The sequence below is a fragment of the Chrysemys picta genome, chromosome 6 (genome assembly GCF_011386835.1).
Source record: "Chrysemys picta bellii isolate R12L10 chromosome 6, ASM1138683v2, whole genome shotgun sequence".
NCBI classification, from domain to species: Eukaryota; Metazoa; Chordata; order Testudines; family Emydidae; genus Chrysemys; species Chrysemys picta.
The window spans coordinates 20,258,162-20,278,655 of record NC_088796.1 but is presented as its reverse complement, the minus strand read 5'-3'; the positions used below and the strand labels follow the sequence as shown (position 1 = coordinate 20,278,655).

General features: G+C 38.6%; 1 protein-coding gene across 7 annotated transcripts in view; it reads right to left on the bottom strand.

Annotated features, from left to right (window-relative positions):
• The window catches only part of WDR7 (WD repeat domain 7), a 343,609-nt gene that overhangs the window by 53,211 nt on the left and 269,904 nt on the right, over nt 1–20,494 (bottom strand). For all 7 annotated transcript variants that reach the window (XM_024103360.3, XM_005296832.4, XM_024103361.3 and 4 more), the window contains 2 exons: nt 19,717–19,799; nt 5,842–5,941 (listed from right to left, as the gene is read on the bottom strand). In XM_024103360.3, coding sequence (XP_023959128.2) covers nt 5,842–5,941; nt 19,717–19,799 — 183 coding nt within the window. The remainder of the gene's footprint in view (nt 1–5,841; nt 5,942–19,716; nt 19,800–20,494) is intronic.

Here is a 20,494-nt window from a genome sequence, read left to right as displayed (position 1 = left end):
TCCATAGAACAAGATGGAGATGGATGAACTTCCAAATGCATAAATCAATAGCAAAATATCCATTGACTTCAGTGGGGCCAGGATTTCACCCAGTGTCTAAGTTGACAATAGCCTTGTCTATATAATAAAGGTTTTTTTTTGTATAATCTAGATGTGAATTTAAACTAATCTAGATATACTGGTAAAACCTACTCCCACCTTGACACTCTTAATCTGCTATAAAAGAGCGTCTTCTCAAATTAGTCTATATTGCTTGGGAAGGGGCTTAAGCTAAACTTAAAAAAGACAATTTAATATCAGAATAAGAGTGTCCATATTGAAGGGAAGGGGTTATACTGGTACAACTATACTGGTGTAACTGGTAAAACTTTCCTCTGTTGACAAAGCCTTATACTTTCAACAACATTGACACACATAGCAAGTGCAAATTCTCCCTTGCAGACTCTAGCTTTAGAGAAAATGTAGCTATGAAGGTTTTCACCTTTAAATGGTACATGGTTAATACATTTTTTTCAACACAATAACAGCTGGCCCTTGTCCAAACAATTTTAATACTAAATTTCCCATGACTGTTCATGGAATGAAATAAGCAGCGTCTGCATTAAGATCTAACGCTGCAAAGAATACTGGAAAAGCACCTGAAATGTTACTATCCACTTAAGTAGTCAGCTCTCAATGCAACTATTGCAGTAACCAGACAAGTTGCCTGGACCTAGAAGTACTTTTAAGCCTTCTGCTCTCAAAACTGTTTCTGAAGTTTTAAAACTTTTCCTTAAAAAACATTTTTTGGTCTGCTGGATTCTTGAAGCATCCTTCAAGTAAGTGTTCAAACACCTTCTGTGTGTACTTTATAATTCCATAAAGAGACAGGCAGAAGAGCCCTTATAAATATGTAACTGTTAAATCTTTAAATTGGAATAATATAAGATTGTCATCAGACTGCTCCTTATTTTCATTACTGGGAAGACTATTCTGTTCATCCTCAAACTGTAAATCAGGCACCATTTTAATAACTATCTCAGGATCAAAATACCCTCACTAAAATATGTTAAATAGGCAAAGTGAAAGAGGAAATTGGAGGGGACTGTTTTTTACTGTCTTTCTCAATATTTCCCATCCTTCCTGTCTGATGGTAGATATTTTCCTCTTTTAAAACATGTTACAGGATTCAGCTGTAGAGTCAGTCAAAGCCTGTAAATATCTCCTCTGCTCTTCAGTAAGCTAACCTCTCTCCTGTTGCCCCACTTCTTTTCCCCTCTTCTTCCGCATCACAGAAGGTTCTTTCTAGCTGTAGTAAAATTATCTATATTAAGAAATGGAGGGGTTTGATCCATGAATGTTGAGCACCTTCCCATAGGGGACATGGGGTGAGGAGCACCTCAAAGGATCAGATTCTGAACATGAAGCCTAAAGTCAACTGATGGCTTTTGTTTTCCCCCCTAATCATTTCTCATATTTGTGATGCAATTTTTTCTGACATTATGGCTTTTTTTTTTTAAATCAAAACTGCAAATGGTAATATTTAATTACTCTGGATGCCCTTTCCAGCCCACCAAAATTATCTGCCCCTTCACATGATTTATTTAGAGTCTGAAGGATAGTAAGGAATCAGGTTTCAGAGTAGCAGCCATGTTAATCTGTATCCGCAAAAAGAACAGGAGTACTTGTGGCACCTTAGAGACTAACACATTTATTAGAGCATAAGCTTTCGTGGGCTACAGCCCACTTCATCGGATGCATAGAATGGAACATATAGTAAGGATATATATATATATATATATATATATATATATATATATATATATATATATATATATATATATATATACATATACAGAGAACATGAAAAGGTGGGAGTTGCCCAACCAACTCTAAGAAGCTAATTAATTAAGATGAACTGTTGTCAGCAGGAGAAAAAAAACTTTTGCAGTGATAATCAAGATAGCCCATTTAAGACAGTTTGACAAGAAGCTGTGAGGATACCTAACATGGGGGAAATAGATTTAGTGTGTGTAATGGCTCAGCCACTCCCAGTCTCTATTTAAGCCTAAATTGATAGTATCTAGTTTGCATATCAATTCAAGTTCAGCAGTTTCCCGTTGGAGTCTGTTTTTGAAGCTTTTCTGTTGCAAAATTGCCACCTTTAAATCTGTTACTGAATGGTGGTCTTAAATATTCTACTAAAATGTCCAATTAACTACAGTATTCTTCAAACCATTTATTGAAACAAATCCGAATTAGGTTCCAGTAATCTAATACAATTAAAATGTCAACTAAAAATAAAAACAGGGTGTTTATAGATAAATGACTTGCAAACATTAGCCAGAGACAATCTCTTTCAACATAGCCAATGTTTATTATATAGAATGCATTTTAAAAGAATGGGGGGGGGGGAGGGCAGTATATCAGCAAGATAAGATACTTTAGCATGTCTGCCAAACCAAGGGCAAACCAATCCAGGGGGAAGATTTTAACTGCAGATGCAACCACACACATACATGTAGCTGTAAGCACTTAACTAGCCTGTCTATCAACACCTCTGATGCTTTTTAACTATTTTAGACCAGTAGATAATTTAAGACATTTTATGGCACATTTTGGAAATCCTATTGTGGGGACATACTCCCCAAAATTAGAGTTACTTCAGAAATAAAAATACCCATGTGTTTATCCAGGAGTCATTTTAGTAAATGAATACAAAATTGAAAATTTAAGAATTCAAAGTGAATGTAATAGCTAAATTAAAGAATTGGGTACATTGTCATTTTCCTTAAATGGGAATATAGAGGCACAACAGAGCTATAGTGAAGTGGATGGTTAAATACTTAAAAATTAGCATAAAAAGTATATGGACTAGCCCACAGACAAGAGAGACCCAGACTTGGAGGTTATTTGGGGTTTTTCACTCCCAGCTTCCAGTGAAACCAAGTACACAACAAAGATGTCATGACGAGTTTCTGAATGGACAGAAATGCTCAGTACAAAGCCATACTATGACCTTGATCGCTGAATGATTGGAGTGGAAAGTGATGCAATGTTCATAGCACGCTTGGCAAAGAGGGTCAAGAAAACATATTTTGAGAGAAAAGGAAGGAACTGACTGTGCCTTTGCAGTGAGAAGGTAGGCCGTAGCCAGGGTCTGAAAACTGCAGAATGGGATAGCTTCTTTAGGCAAGAAATAACATCATCCAGATCAAACAGCCTTCTATGGTTTGGTACGTCAAGGCTCATGTGATAACAGGGTTGAAAATAACTCACAGTTTGTAGTGATGGAACACAATCAATGATTAAAATCCAGGCTAGCCTTCCATAAAGGCCAGGAGATTTACATAATCAGAGCTAGTGATTTCTTTAGCTTTCAGGTGATATTACAAACAAATCACTTTAAAAATGTCAACTGTCAGTCTGATCTGTATGTTACTAAAGCTTTGCAAGTCTTATGGAACTGATTCAATATTTAAGCCAAACAGGATATGTAAAGGAGCTGATGGCTGAGGGGATCAGAAATAGGAAGTGGAGGCTTTCACCTCTAGGTTGTCAGCTGATAAAGTCTGTTGCCATCAGATGGCTCTTTGTAAAAGAAATTTGGTGATCTCAGACTCAAACCAATTCCCAATGGACAGATGTTCACGTAATAAATACTACCACAAATGACAACCTTGCTAGTAATCTCAGCTGAGAAGTCAAGGATCAGATGCTGGGAATGGACACTGAACTATCCTCTTACTCCTAGAGGTAGTCCTTCCAGGTAAGAGGTGAGGAAGCATGAGGAAATGTACCATTGTCTTTGCTGTTTTCCTGTTCTATAAATAAACAGAGGATTTCAGACTCCACAGCTTTCTACCTGGAAACTACACGCAGCATTATATTTATACACAAAATTAGAAAGAGCAAATAAAAACCACAAAACAAAAAGTAGTTAAAATTAGGGCTTGCAAATGATTAAAAAAATTAATTGTAATTAATTGCGAGATTAAAAAAATAGTTGTGATTAATTGCAGTTTTAATTGCACTGTTAAACAATAACAGAATACCATTTTTGGTGTTTGGGGAGGAACTGTGTGTGTGTTGGGGGGGGAAGTGCGTGTGCGTGTGTGTGTTGGGGGAGATCTGTCTCTCTAAGCACTGAACTCAGGAGCCTGAATGCTTTTTCAGCCTGCTGCAGCTGCTGTTGGCAGCAGTCATTCCTGAGCCAGCAGCGGACAAGCTCCCCCGTTTCCCAATCCCAGCTCAACAGCGACCGGGTACATGGGCGAGAGGAGGGGAAACACCTCGACATCAACCCCCCATGCCCGTTCTTCACAGCACACAGGAGGCAGGCTCCCAGTCAGCAGCAGCTTGGCCAGGGGGTGGCTCCATGGGTAGGGGGGAAAGGAGGCGGGAGCAGCCGTGGAACAGGGCAGCGGGAGGAGGGGCACCTGTGCCCTAGAACCACGCAACAGTGCCTCCCCATAGCACGTCAGCCTGGTGTGTGATTTACGCTCGTTAAAAAAATAACGCGTTAATTTGTTTTGAGTTAATTGAGTGCATTAACTGTGATTGACAGCCCTAATTATTATTTTTGATTACAAATATTTGCACTATAAAAAGATTTTAAAAAATCTACAAGGCGAAGCATATGAATGTTTAGCACATCTGGCACATAAATACTTTGCAACGCCGGCTACACCAGTGCCATGCAAATGCTGTTCTCGCTTTCAGGTGACATTGTAAATAAGAAGCGGGCAGCATTATCTCCTGTAAATGTAAACAAACTTGTTTGTCTGAGTGATTGGCTGAACAAGAAATAGGACTGAGTGGACTTGTAGGCGCTCAAGTATTACATTGTTTTGTTTTTGAGAGCAGTTATGTAAAAAAAACTTCTACATTTGTAAGCTGTACTTTCATGATAAAGATTGCACCACAGTACTTGTATGAGGTGAATTGAAAAGTACTATTTCTTTTATCTTTTTTATAGTGAAAATATTTGTAATAAAAATAATAGCATAAAGTGAGCACTGTTCACTGTGTATCCTATGTTGTAATTGAAATCAATATGTCTGAAAATGTAGAAAAGCATCCAAAAATATTTATAATAAATTTAAATTGATATTATATTGTTTAACAGTGGGATCAAAACTGCAATTAATCATGACTAATTTTTTTAATCTAGTTAACTTATTTGCGTTAAAACCACAATTAATTGACAGCCCTAGTTAAAATAATTAGTTAACATTTAATCTAACAGCTTTTGGAATTCTACCAGGGCTTTAACATATTACCAATAATAAGAGAGAATATGAACAATTCTATTTTATGAAAAAATTATCAACTACAAAATAATATTCAACTAAGTCCTAATCATTCCAATATAAAGACTGAAAAATTTACCCTGAAGCATAACCTGACTATGCAACTTATTGTTTTGGGTTGATATTATCATGCTCTTCTAACTACACATTTTGTTTAATACCAGAAAAGTTAATATAATTGAAATACAGGTGTATTTTATAAAGGGGAACGGTAGAAAAAAAATAACCAGTAAATTTTCTTTATACTGAAAATCAGACAAATATGAAATCAGAATTCAAATACAAGAGATTTATTTCAGAGGAGTTTGTCACAAGTAACACCTTATTTGGGGTTTCTGTTATTAACCCATCTATGGCAGCCATTCAGTCACAGTGAATGAAGACAGTAGGGCTCTGTATACTTTGAGTCCTTCATTAAACTATTGATCCCCTTAGCATTCTCCATAATGTTCCAGCAGCTCAGCATGTCAACTGGCACAGAGCTAGTCTCTCTTTCCTTTCAATAACTTCCACACACACTGTGGGGAGAAAGTCACAATGATTTATTTACCTGACATTTTCCAGTCCGGATGTCGTACAGGGCCACTGAACCATGGCGAGCTCCAACTGCTATTCTGTGACTCCGCTCATAATAGCTGACCATGTAGAACCTGCATTGAACATTATAACAAGGAACAGGTGAGATCTGACCTGCTTTCATGATGTGAAAGTTAACTGGTCATTAATATTAGTGCTTGAAGAGATTTTATTAAGCTATCTTTTGGTTACTAGTCTCCAACATACTTTCATTTAGCAAAAAAAACCCCAACTGACTTTTAATAAAATAATGCAGCACTCTAGCTAGACATTTTATATCTCAGGACTTATGAGACTTGTTTATCAAGTTAGGTAACAGCATGCAAAGGCGTTATAAGATATTTTAATAAACATGAATTTTGTTATAATAAAATAACAAAGACGGACAACTTTTAGATACAGAATGGTTAAATAAGAACCTTTCTGCACTGAGCAGTACCCAAATATTTCTGCTTGGACATCAGAAAGGAAAGACAGGATGTAACAAGAGGGAAGGGGGGGGAGGGGCTGTTGCTGCCCATTAAATGAAACTGGGTGCAGCTCTCCTGTTTCAGTCCACATGTTCCAAGATGGGCCAATTAAGGAGCAGGGTAGCACCTAAGGGGCTCTAGGAGACCAGGTGAAATCCAGTGTGTCAGAGCAGACTGAGTGAGTCAGGAGATGCGAGTTGCCAAAGAGAGGTTCCTGGGAGAGGGTTGAAGGCAGATGTGCAGCAAGGGGTTTTCTTGTTGGTGTTCTCCTCTCCCCTGCCCCTGAGAGCTGGAGAGAAGAGGCAGGAAGAGCAGCAGAGGGAAATGCCTGCTGGCTCTAAGACAGAGAGCCAGAGCCCAGGGTCAGAGTGGTCTGAAGGAAGGGGGGAGCGGCAGGGGGGTTTACTCACTGGTGTTTCTTTGCTGCAGAGCTGAGGCCTAAGAGAGGGTCCGAGTTGAGAGGCTGTGGGAGTTCCTGCTGGGAAGAGTGGGGTTGATCCCAAAAGGAAGGGCTAGAGTGGCTGTTCTGATAGAGGGATGAAGGAGGATTTGCAACGAGTCTGGGTGTGGCAGAAGACATTGGAACCAAGGATGTGTTATGTAAATGGCCAAGAGGATGTGTGATTCTAAGGACTCCTTGCACTGGAGTAATATGAACTATGCTCTGGGACTTTTGCACTATGTTTGGTTAATAAGTTATATTGATTGACTTGAGAACATGCTTCCATAGAGTTTCTGGGAACTCAAAATGGAAACTGAGGCAAGGGATCACCAAGGGGTGCTTGTGAGGGCCACTCAGTTACACAGGATTATTAAAAAGATAAGGAAAAAAACGCCAAACTAATGACAGTATCTTTACATAAGAAGCTATGAATCACAATAGGTATTAAGGGCAATAATATTCTTCCAGCTGAGGAAGAATTGAGAACTATGATGTATTTCTTAATGTCACATGATACTTTATGCAGTGCATGAGCACAGCATTACTTTAAAACAAAGTCACTTTCAAAGTCCAGACAATTATTACACCTCTAACATGACATACAATGTCAATCTCCTTATTCCAAAGTCAAACCCTTTGGAACTTCAGAATACCTTTCTGATAAAACACAAATCAGACCTTAAAAAAGTAAAAGTGCCCATTACTATATTCTCGATAGTTAAATCTCACTCTAGCAGGTTCTATGTGAGACTGCTAGAGGCATTCTGTAAAAATATGGTGCTGACCATATATATGGCTTAAAACACTACCACTAACAACATCTTACACTGATATATCACCTTTCTTCTTGAAGGACCTATGGTGCTGCATCAACTATACAAATACAACAATCATGCACTCATTTCTATGAGATGCAAAATGGTAGTCTGGAAGAAATACAGCACATAACAGGCTGTAAAAAAGTGGATTGTTAGTTTTGATACAGTATAATGGGGGTAAAGGGCTTGAAGGGAACGAAGAGTCTGGATTATACTTTTGGGTTTCTGTTTTGAAGGAATAAGTGCATAAATTTAGGGCCGGATTCACAAGATTGGTCCCAGCATCTGCTGCAACTCAGGAAAGAGAAGGTCACAATCTGGCCTTGTCTGCCTGTACCATCCACACAGTTGTCCATCCTCTTGTCGTCAGTCCAGAAAACCTCACATAAAGCCAGTATAAATTTAAAAGCATGCAGTTGCATACGTATTAACTAATTTACTTGACAAATAAAACATATCCTGGCATCCCAGATCCCTGTACTCCCAAATGCAAACCACAAGGCTCTGACTGCCTACAGATACAGCCATCATCTAATTTCCCCAGAGACCCAGTGCCCCAAAAGCAAATGCCTTCACCAGGTCATTCCATGTGGCAGGAACTGTGACCCCCAGAGAAGGTTCTTCATACCTATTCTCACCAGTGGTATCATTGACATCTGCCAGAGCCCTCTCCTATTACCCACTTTGAAACTAATTTTGGGACAATAGTCTGAGGTCAATAAACTTAGGGCCTCAGAATTTTATACTATCTTCCCACAACTTCTGCCCACCACTGCTCCTCCATCCATGCACTATTGCTATTAAAAGGACCTGCACAGTCAGGGACATAGCACATTAGAGCATAAAAAGCTGCTAAGACTGTTATCCCATACCTTAATTTATGTCCTGTTCTCTGTCAATACAGAACACTCCATCCCCAAGATCCATCAGAAGGTGGGTGGGAAGCTCTCTGACTGCTTGGCTGCACTGGGAAGTGGGAATGTTTCCAGCCTCAATACCAAGCCTCTTATTCCCCTTCCCTGGCAACAGCCTGATCAATCTCTTTGATTTCTGGGCTTTCAGATCCATCAGTTAAGGCCAGCACTGAAATTATTCTGTCTTATCACTCCTCATTACGGGTAAAAAAAGGTGTTGGAAACACTGGCCCAGCCACGTGTAAAGACTGCACTCCAGGAGAGGGAAGAATGAGTATTTTGTGTGAGAACTGATAATGCTATGGGCAAACAGACACCCTCAAGGTCTAAAGAATATGAACTTGATATAAGGTATGTAAGGTTGAATGATATTCAGTGACTATGGCAGGGGACCACTTAACTAAATTCATACCCACATTTTACACCAGCCATGTCAAATTTTACTTGCCAGACTTAATAAAGTATTTGTCACAGGAATTTTGTAAAACTGTTTCATACAATCAGTAAACTCAAGACTTGATATTTATTCTCGCAGAAAAATATGTACTAAAACCAACCAAACAAAAAAATGGTATCTGAACATTTATGGGGGGGAAGGAAAAGATTTTAATACAAATTGCTTTATCCCTCATTAGTTCTGCTGCTCCACTGCCTGGGTACAATCCACATGTTGGAAGCAGATTTTTTAAGAAATGAGAACATCACAAACTGCTGGACCAAAGCAGACAGCATTCATTTCCTTACTGGATTTTAAGTGCCCATTTAGACAGACAGCTGAGTCAGCTTTTTTCTTGAAAACAAGAATCAGTCTGCATAAAAAAATGTTTTTGTTATTTTTTTAATACAAAAACTTCCTTGGAAAATAGATATTTTTGTTTTCACCTTTAAATAATAATACCCCCCCACCAACCAATTCTAGTCCGTTTGCATTCAGTTCTTGACTATTTTAGTCTTCTTTACTTTTCATTTGTTTTTTTCTACCATATTATCCTTCTCAATTTTTTTCTTAATAGTATCATGTTTTAATCTGTTGGCCATAATATCTATTTAACATGCCTCCAACCCCTTTTAGAGAGTTTGCAAGTGATGAACATTTATTTCGGTAAAAATATATACACAGTTAAATATTTTTAATCCTATGACTCACACTTTCTAAGCTTCCAAACAGCAGAATTTAGCTAACAGATAATGATTTCAAAGCAGCCAATCTACATCTAAATTTAGATTCGACAGCAATTCCACTCCTGCAAATCCAGCTGATGTATCCATACACACACTTGGCAGCTTAGTGGAATCTATGCTTTTAGTACTGGGCTATTATTGTACATGAAAAAGCTGTGGTGGGCAAAAGGACAACTTCCATCTCAGCATCCACTTCATTTTATTACCTGAGGAGTTTTGGTCAAACTGAATAAATAATGCTGTTATAGTAGCAGTGGCAGACATGCCCCAAATTAGAGGTGGGGTTGCAGGTAGCAATCTGCACACACACTTTCCCCCCCACCCCCTCTCCAACTCTCTCTCTCTCTGTTTCAGAATGAAAAATTCAGATGTTAATGGGCAATGTGGTCCCTTTACTGTTCTCTGTTAGGCCCAACTTCTCTCCATCCAACCTACTTTTCAACTCCAATCCTTATCCATGCACAGTTCACCTACAACCTAATCCAGCATCTGACTCCATTTAACCCTGCCAACCCAAACTCTTCCCCTCCCAACTGAGAACAACCCTCAAGCCACCTCAGCTCCCTCCAATCCAACCAGAGTATTGCCAAACTGAAGCATGCAAAAAACATGAGTCAAGGCCAAAACTCCACCTCCCCAACCCATGAGATTGGCTTAAAAACCATGAGATTTTAAAAATAATAAAGCTGAGATTTTTTATTTGCCCTCTGGTTGTGGAGCCTCCACAACCACGAAGCTTAGAAACTTGCTTTTAATTATTTTAAAAACAAAATCTTAGATTTTTACGTAAGTCAAGTAATTCCTGAAGCTGGGGTTTTATGAAAATCACCAGATATCATGGGATTTGCTATAAAATCATGAGAGTTTGTGACACTGCAACCCCACCTGCCCCAAAACACCCCTTCGCACCCCTTCATTGTACCCTATCCTTCAGGCTAATCACCCTTCTTCTTTCTATCTACTTACTTTCTCCATGGCACGGAGCCCCTCTCTCACCAAACACTTCCAGGATCACAATACAGTCCAACCCACCCCTCAGATTTACAACCTGCCAGGGCTTAGAAAACATCCTCAGGCTCAGAACACTTCCTCCTCCTCCTAATCTAACACCCCATCTCCATGGAGTGGAAAAGAAGGAGCAGAAGCGGCAAAGGAACATGTGTAGAGTCTGCCTCTGTTGGCCTACTCCTGTAGAAGCTTGTATTCCCTGCTCTGTGCCACCTTCCTCTGCTGCCTGCAGTCTGTGTGCCATTGACACAGAATTCCACCCCTGGGAGCCAGGGGCTGCCACTAGAACTGGGGTTCAGCCCTACCAAGAGTGTCCCAGGGACAGCAGGTGGTACTGCACCCTGCACTACATCAGTCACATTACACAGCTGTAATGTTACTGGTGGAGTTTAGCCCGAATATGCCATAATGACCAGCAGCTCCATAGAATGGAAGAGTGTGGTGTATGTTTCTTGTAATGTGCAGTAATTTTCACAATGTACTTGCCGGGGGCCATATTAAACCCTGGAATAAATAGGCTTCAGAGATACTGTACCCATTTACAACAGGACTGAATATGGCCTGTAGTTTTATAACAGTGGAATAAACACCATCTTTTCTCTAAACAATAAACATTTCCTGGCATGTGAAAAAATCCTAAATATTTTGCTTCTTTATTTCTCAGAAAATGTTTAATATATATGCACTTATGTGTCAGAGGTTTTCAACTGCTGTAAAAAGATGTTATGTACTAGTGTACATTACTGTAAACCACCATCCAATTACTGGTGTGGTCAGTATGTTATTTACTAAATATGTTGTGGCATCTAAACCAAATATTATAGTGAGTGCAGGCTGAATACACTGGTCTACAATTTTTGAGAAGTCGTCTGCTTCAGAGATAAAATGTGCTATTTATTATGTATTTTGATGTGCTGAATTCAAATATGACAATTAAAACAATTGATTGGCTACTGTTTCTAAGATATTTAAGTTTTTACATTTTATGTCTATGTATATTGTGTAGATAGTAGAGTTTTAATCATAAATTGTAAACCTAGGTCTTTTCATGTGTTTATGCTTGCTTTACATGATAATATTTCACCTGTCCTGTTTATGTAACACTTTAAAAATCAGCAAAAGGGTTATATAAATAAAATGTATTATGAAACAAAAGGCAAAAAACTATTATGTACATAGTTTAGTCCTATTCAGTGTCTACTAGGCGCTTCTTGGCTTGTCTCTTGTATTCATTAAATGGAACATCTCTTGTCACTGTCCAGCAATAGTCTGCAAGCACTGATGGGCTCCATTTGCCCTGATAGGGTTTCTCCATTGTTGCAATGTCCTGGTGAAATCGCTCGCCGTGCTCGTCGCTCACTGCTCCGCAGTTCGGTGGAAAAAAATCTAGATGAGTGTGCAAAAAATGTATCTTTAGTGACATATTGCAACCAAGGCTTTTGTATGCCTTGAGGAGGTTTTCCACCAACAACCTGTAGTTGTCTGCCTTGTTGTTTCTGAGAAAATTTATTGCCACTAACTGGAAGGCTTTCCATGCCGTCTTTTCCTTGCCACGCAGTGCATGGTCAAATGCATCATCTCAAAGAAGTTCATGAATCTGAGGACCAACAAAGACACCTTCCTTTATCTTAGCTTCACTTAACCTTGGGAATTTTCCACGGAGGTACTTGAAAGCTGCTTGCGTTTTGTCAATGGCCTTGACAAAGTTCTTCATCAGATCCAGCTTGATGTGTAAGGGTGGTAACAAAATCTTTCTTGATTCAACAAGTGGTGGATGCTGACCACTTTTCCTCCCAGACTCCAATGACTGTCGGAGTGGCCCATCTTTCTTGATGTAGTGGGAATCTCTTGCAAGACTATCCCATTCGCAGAGAAAACAGCAGTACTTTGTGTATCCAGTCTGCAGACCAAGCAAGAGAGCAACAACCTTCAAATCGCCACAAAGCTGCCACTGATGTTGGTCATAGTTTATGCACCTCAAAAGTTGTTTCATGTTGTCATAGGTTTCCTTCATATGGACTGCATGACCACCTGGAATTGATGGCAAAACATTGCCATTATGCAGTGAAACAGCTTTAAGTCTCATCTTTGATGCATCAATGAACAGTCTCCACTCATCTGGATCGTGAACGATGTCGAGGGCTGCCATCACACCATTGATGTTGTTGCAGGCTACAAGATCACCTTCCATGAAGAAGAATGGGACAACATCCTTTTGACAGTCACGGAACATGAAAACCCTAACATCACCTGCCAGGAGATTCCACTGCTGTAGTCTGGAGCCCAACAGCTCTGCCTTACTCTTGGGTAGTTCCAAATCCCTGACAAGGCCATTCAGTTCACCTTGTATTATGAGGTGTGGTTCAGAGGAGGAGGATGGGAGAAAATGTGGGTCTTGTGACATTGATGGTTCAGGACCAGAAGTTTCATCCTCATCCTCTTCCTCCTCAAGTGAGAATGATTCTGGTGCATCAGGAACCGGCAGTCCTTCTGCGTGGGGTACTGGGCGTATAGCTGATGGAATGTTTCGATAATGCACAGTCCACTTTTTCTTCTTTGACACACCTTTCCCAACTGGAGGCACCATGCAGAAGTAACAATTGCTGGTATGATCTGTTGGCTCTCTCCAAATCATTGGCACTGCAAAAGGCATAGATTTCCTTTTCCTGTTCAACCACTGGCGAAGATTTGTTGCACAAGTGTTGCAGCATATGTGTGGGGCCCACCTCTTGCCCTGATCTCCAATTTTGCAGCCAAAATAAAGGTGATAGGCTTTCTTAACCATAGTGGTTATACTGCGCTTTTGTGATGCAAAAGTTACTTCACCACAAACATAGCAGAAGTTATCTGCACTGTTCACACAAGTACGAGGCATCTCTGCTCACTTTGGCTAAACAGAAATGTGTCCCTTTGCAAAATCAAACACTGACAAATAAGAGAGCACGACACTGTATGATTTCTAGAGCTGATTTAGGGCAATTTGTTCAGCAGAGTGATGTAAGCTTTGTTATGATTGCATCATCCATAACTTCTAGGAATAACATGATGCAATTCATATCATGTATGACGCAATACTAGCTTCAGATTGCATCATTCATTGTTTTGCCTAAAAAGCAAGTACTATCCAAACCCAGTCATAGATTTATTCATAGATCCAGTCAAAGATGTATTTTAGTCATTTCTGGTTTAAATTGAGATCCCTTCCCTTTATAACTCACTTATCCTCCACCATTCCCAAGTCCAGGGTCGTATATACTGACCCAATAGCATATCTTGAAAACTAGAGCCAATCAACAATTTTAAGCATCATTTTCATTCTCAGTGACCCAGAATTAGTAAAGTTTGACTACATTTATTTCAGAAGCATTTTGGCTGTAGAGCAGTGATATTGAAAATATGTGATAAATGTTATTAGATTGTAACAATTTAAACTAAGAATTAGGGCCCATTTTTTATCTTCGTGTATTTGCCATTACATTCCATATCTATCTATTCCTCTGTGTAAGTAATAACAGTAAAATATCGTCCAAGTATCTGACAACTATTTTTGTTATTATTTATCATTTTTAATGTGGTAGTGCTCTAAGGTCCCCACTGGGATGAAGTAACCTATTGTCCTAGGTACTACACAGTCACACGGCAAACATAGTATCTCACTCTGAAAGCTAATTTAAGGCAAGATGCAACAAGTGAGTTACAAATAAAACAAACAAACAAACAAAAACAAACCCAGGAGAGAAGTGAGGAAGAAGTTAGCAGAGTAGAAAGGGATCTTGAGGAGCAATATGAAGGAGGGAAGAATTAACAATAACTCCTGTATAAATCTAATGTACCTATTCACTATGGAGGGAAGGGAGGTCTATCATAACCATCCATTGGGTTCTAAATTACTTTCCTATATACCAACGCCACTGAAGCGTGATGTAAGAAATAGGTGTGGGTGTATGACAGTAACACCTCAACACATTCTTCAGAACACACAGAATAAGATATTGTCTGCATCTGATGGAGCTGAAGACACTATTTGGCTAATGCCACGCTTTTACTTTAAGATCTTTCTTTGGACTCAGCGGGTAACAAATAGTGCAAAATGTGGATGCTTAAATATTCATAAAAATATTAATTGTGTAGGTAATACATTTCCCTTCTATTATCATACATTCACTGGATATCTTAGAGACCTTAATTTAGAATTTTCATAGATTCATAGATTATTAGGGTTGGAAGGGACCTCAGGAGATCATCTAGTCCAACCCCCTGCTCAAAGCAGGATCAATCCCCAACTAAATCCCCAAATGGCCCCCTCAAGGATTGAACTCACAACCCTGGGTTTAGCAGGCCAACGCTCAAACCACTGAGCTATCCCTCCCCCCATTTTAATGTCTTGCAATTAGCCACAAGGGGTCTGGCTTTACTTCAGATATTCTTCAGTCATATTTTAAAAAGTTTTGTTCCTTCCCTTCTACAGAATTAGGCCTCCATTGAAATCCGATGACCAAGAACTAACATGGGTGACAGCACCTTTACCTACTGAGTTGTAATTCCTTGGTATTCTACAAGAAACTCAGAAACTATCTGTTTTTAAAATTTTATTTCAAGTCCTTGTTTTGTTTAGTCCTGGAAATAAAGTTCTAGCTCTAATACATTTGCTTCCTGTGAGATTCTTCCACTGTAAAAAGCAAAATAAGGAACATTTATTGTTTCAAATTCAGACTAACTTCCTGTTTTCAAATACACAGCAACATTTGAACATCACTTAATTTCATCCTAAGGTCTCGATTCATCAAGGTATCTAAACACATGCCCAGTCCCACTGACCTCAATAGGACTATTCAGATGCATCAGGCTGCTCAATCAGGACTACAAGATTCTTAGGAAATCTTCTCAGCCATACAAAACGTTTCTGACTTCAACTTTATCTTGAGCATTTTCAAAATTTCAGACATACTTTACTGTCAACCCACTGCACTTCTGTATTTTATTTTATTTGGACTTTTATGATTTCTATCTGGCATTTTATTGAGCATTGGTAAAAATCAGTCTACATAAAACATGACAGAAGCAAAGGGAAAACTAGATATCAACCCGAATCAAATATTGTAAAATATGTTGTTTAATGAGAGATTCATCTCATCACAGCAAGATTGGATGGATTCAGGATCACAGTCATTAATAAGAGAACTACTAAATCTGTATGCCACTAAGACAGAAGGAAAGTTAATAATCCGGTATTTGAACAAGCATACGAATTTTTAAAGCCATGGGTTTTACAAAACCACTCAAGCTAGGACTTTGCTTGGAAACAGCAAACAGAGATTGGTTGTTATAGCCACGATATGGTATTTAAAGACTACTGTATGAGAAGAGAAAGCCAAAAATGCCTAATAATATTGTTTTGTCTGCTGAAGTAACAGACTCACTCACAACAGGTGTGCACATTTAATACAGTATCGCAGGGAGATCATTAGGAGATTAAAAGAATTAGTAATAGGATTAAGCCAAAGTGCTACCACTTGGAATCTCTCCAGAGATTTAATGATTTGCTAAAATCGTATGAAATTTTCCATTGGTCTGAAAGATGACTTCAGTAGAGTGCTGTATCATTTTTACAATAGCCATAACTATGTACAGTAGGAGATATTGCTAGCAATTTAGCCAAATGTAAAGACAATGTGCCACTATAAAAATGCAAAAAGGATGGGGAGATTTCTTGCATTAATTCCCACTTGTCCTTGCATTTACATTTCAAGCTAAAGTTTTTAAAGTATCTGAAGGAAGGAAGATTATCTTTATTCATGACATACCTGTCAAAGGTATAATAGTTCCTTTCTTGCAACTGTTGTTCTTTTTTATAATTGTGTAGGTATAATTGTTACATTAAAATACAACCCCCTGACATATTAAATATTGTAATTTACATGGTTAATATGTTATAATATGAATATTTATAATAGCCTAAGAATATTATAAATACATATTATAAATCATATTTTCTTATCTGTGAATATTAAACTTTAAGAACAAAAGGGGAGATTTTCAAAAACACAAATGGCAGGCATTGATCTTCAACTGAATATCAGTGGGAGTTAGAAGCCTACCTACACTTTGTGCCTTTCAGAACTCCCCAAATGCCAAGCCACCACCAATACGAACATGAACAGAAAAAGAAAACCACCATGTTCCTGACTAGCTAAAATAATATGATAATTCTATAAAAACCAAAGGAACAGAAAAACAATCTCTGATGTCAGAAAAATATTAACACTCTCTCAGCAGTTTATACACAACAGACCATGAGACAGCTTTAAAACCAGCAACAGGGTTCTACTGACATTTGAGAGTTTAATTTCAATTGAATCTTATACGCCTAGTGTGAGAGAGAGTCTTAAAAATATTTTTTAAAAACCAATCAGATGAGAACATTTGTGTTCCACTACTTGACACATGAATTAGCAACAAGAGAAGTGCGGGTCTGTCACATAGTAAGTATCCTCTGAAGTCAGTTTTTGTTCTGTGTTTCCAAATTCTGTTCTTCTTCCAAAGATGCCAGTGGGGGAGCAGTAAAACCTTTGCAAATATATCAGAAAGCTATCAAGGAGCCTGACTGCATCTTTAGAGTTGTTAAAAACAACTGCGGAGAAGATGAAACTGGCACTTTGCAGCACAATTTACTGGCATCTGGGGGGAACTGGTCAGATGGGCAGACACAGCAGAGGACAGGCATTTGGGAGCCAGGTGATTGAAGTCTCCTTCTCCAGCAATAACACAATCATGAGGATGGTAGCGATTTGGCAGGTCAAAAGAGAAGTACAGATCCTGCTCACCTGGCAGAAGAGTGTAAAGTAGCTACATGGCAGGAAGAGATCCCTTCCACCCACTCATCTGTCCTCAAAGGTATGAAGAGTGAGTGGTAATTGCCACAAACTCAGGATTTATTAAACCCAGTTGTTTTTCAGTGACTGTTTCTTGTTATCTCAGTTATATTGCTTGTTCCAACTGGATAGCTGTATTATGCCCCAAGAGATTAGGATGGAAGGTCTTGAAAATGCATATTTTGTAGAACATTACTCTGCTCTATGCTCTCTTCAGCTTGGTCTACAGATACCATATGTATTTATAAAATTGATGCACTTCCATGTTGGGATCTTTGTAATTACACTTCATTTTCAGCTATTAGATTTATCAAAGCAGCTAGTTCTTACCAAGAAAAGAATGGACACTTGCTTTCAAAATCATGTACTTGGTGAGGATAGCTTTATAGTCCAACAGCACTCAAAGAGTAAGGCTCAAAACATCCTCAGAAAGGAGGAGTACACCTGTGATATGGCCAAATTCTGTTACAAGAGTACACTTTGCTATGGACATCGCTATGCTGCTGAACATGGTTATATCACGAAAGGGAAGTAGGTAAGCATGTGTTTTGATGAGTGCTGGTTCCTCAATACCCTTGGAAGACTTATTCTGTCATAGGTCAAAGACCTCAATTGTGACAGTGCTGCCTGCAGTTTGGCCTCAGCATTCCTTCAGACTGTGACTAAATCTCCTCAGGATGGCCCAATATAGACCACTGTGTTATTTTGAAATAGTTGCAGCCTTCATTTTACATCAAAAATAGATCTCTCTCTTCCTGGTGTACCAGAGGCAATATGCTTTATTTTTAATTGTATAAGCACCTATCAAGTTTGTGCAGAAACACTATTAATTTAAATTTTTCCTTTGTTTTTAAATGTGGGTATACAACTATCCACCAATACTTTGAGGAAAAAGTATTACAGATATTTTCCCCCTTCTGGAGAGGATAAATAGACATGTTGATAAATCACCTCTTTTATGGAGTATTGTACAGTGTTAGACTGGAAAGGAAGCATGTAAAACTCTCCTTTGTCATGATGTCCACAAAAATCTTGACAACAGTTCGGCTGCTGGTGCTCTGAGACTACTGCCTATTATGCTGACCAACATTTCCTCACTGCTTCCTTGCACTCCCCTGTTGGTCTGTCTGTATCCATTTGTTGTCTCCTGTCTTACACTAGAACTGTTTTTGTGCTGTGTTTGTACAGTACCTAGCACAATGGGATCCTGTATCTATGACCGGGTTCTTAAGTGTTATGATAATACAAATAACAACAGATTAAACGACAGGACTTGGATTAAACCTCAGAAGATCGGTGTTCTATTCCCATCATTGCCAGAATTCCTTTCACAAATCACTTCATTTTGCCTCAGTTTACCCATGTGTACAATGAGGACAATAACTAATTAACTGAAGTATATAAAGCACTTTAAAATCCAGGGGTGCAAGATACTGTAGAAGTACAGTTATTATTTCCAAACAAAAGAAACGAACTGTGGTGGTTACAACTATAATGAAAGAAAAGAACCTGACCATTTTCTGTTGTTTATGACAGAGAAAATAATACAACATTGGAGTTGTAGGGCAAAGTTTTAAGAGATACTACCAACCTAAAAATGAACAGTATTTTACCATGTGGACTTTTATACAGAAGCATTTTCAATAGCTGGCAATAACTCTGCTATTTTCTGACCTACCTCCTCTTTTTCAGATGTAACAGGGATTAGAAAAACTGTACACGACAGTAGAACCTCAGAGTTACAAACACCTCGGGAATGGAAGTTGTTCGTAACTCTGAACGAAACGTTATGGTTGTTCTTTCAAAAGCTTACAACTGAACATTGACTTAATACAGCTCTGAAACTTTACTAGGCAGAAGAAAAATGCTGCTCTCTCTTTTTTTTTTTTTTTTAAGCAGTTTACGTTTAACAAAGTATTGTACTGTATTTGGTCTCTGCTGCTGCCTGATTGTGTACTTCCAGTTTCAAATGATGTGTGCGGTTAACTGGTCAGTTCATAACACTGGTCTTCATAACTTCGAGGGTCTACTGTACTTAAAATACTCTGTAAATCTGAAGTTTTAAGGTGTAAACATTATGGCTATAAGTAAGCTATAGCAAGAGAATATATTAATCACAAATCATTTCCTTCAGTGCTTTTACCTGCAGATGGCTGGAAAGCATTCCTGAAGTCCCTTTTTTTTGACTAAGGATCCTTCAAGGCAGTACATGAGGATGTCCATAACCTTGGAAACAAAAGTTACAATTGTTTAACAACGTTTGATTTTATTGTTCATAACAAAATTTAAATTCTGAACAGTTATAGAGTTTTCTAACTCTTGTGTTTAATTATATTTTTGGTACTTAAATATAATGTGTTATCTGCATAAACAAATCTGACTGTATTGCAGCATATTGGAATTTGCAATGGCAATGGTACTGGGAATTGCTGCAAATACTCATTCACAGTAACAGTACACATTTTACAAAGCTACAAACTACAGGCAAGTGTCTGCTATTGAAGGCCTGAGAAGGAACACCACATTTTGTGCTAGTTATATTAAGAGGGAATGTGAACAGGAACACCAAAGTTAAGGAAATCACATGGTATGGTGGATTCTTTAACAATGTCCTTCAGCCTTAATGAATATGCATCTGAAAGACAAAACTTCCAACATCCCTCTTCAGTCCATTCAAAATGCTCCTGTTACAACCACGTCCAAATTGCCAACAGATTCTTTTATTAGCTTGTCCTTACCAATTAAGTCCTACCCAATTCTCTGCTCTGGTCTCTTCAACCCTTGACACTTTCACTTTGCCCAAGCTACAGGATTAACTATTCCATTTGGTCCATCTCCATACATCCTTTTATGTAGCCCTCCTGTCAGAAACCCTCTCTGCAACCCAGTCTTCAATGCACCCACTTAACCCTTTTCAAGGG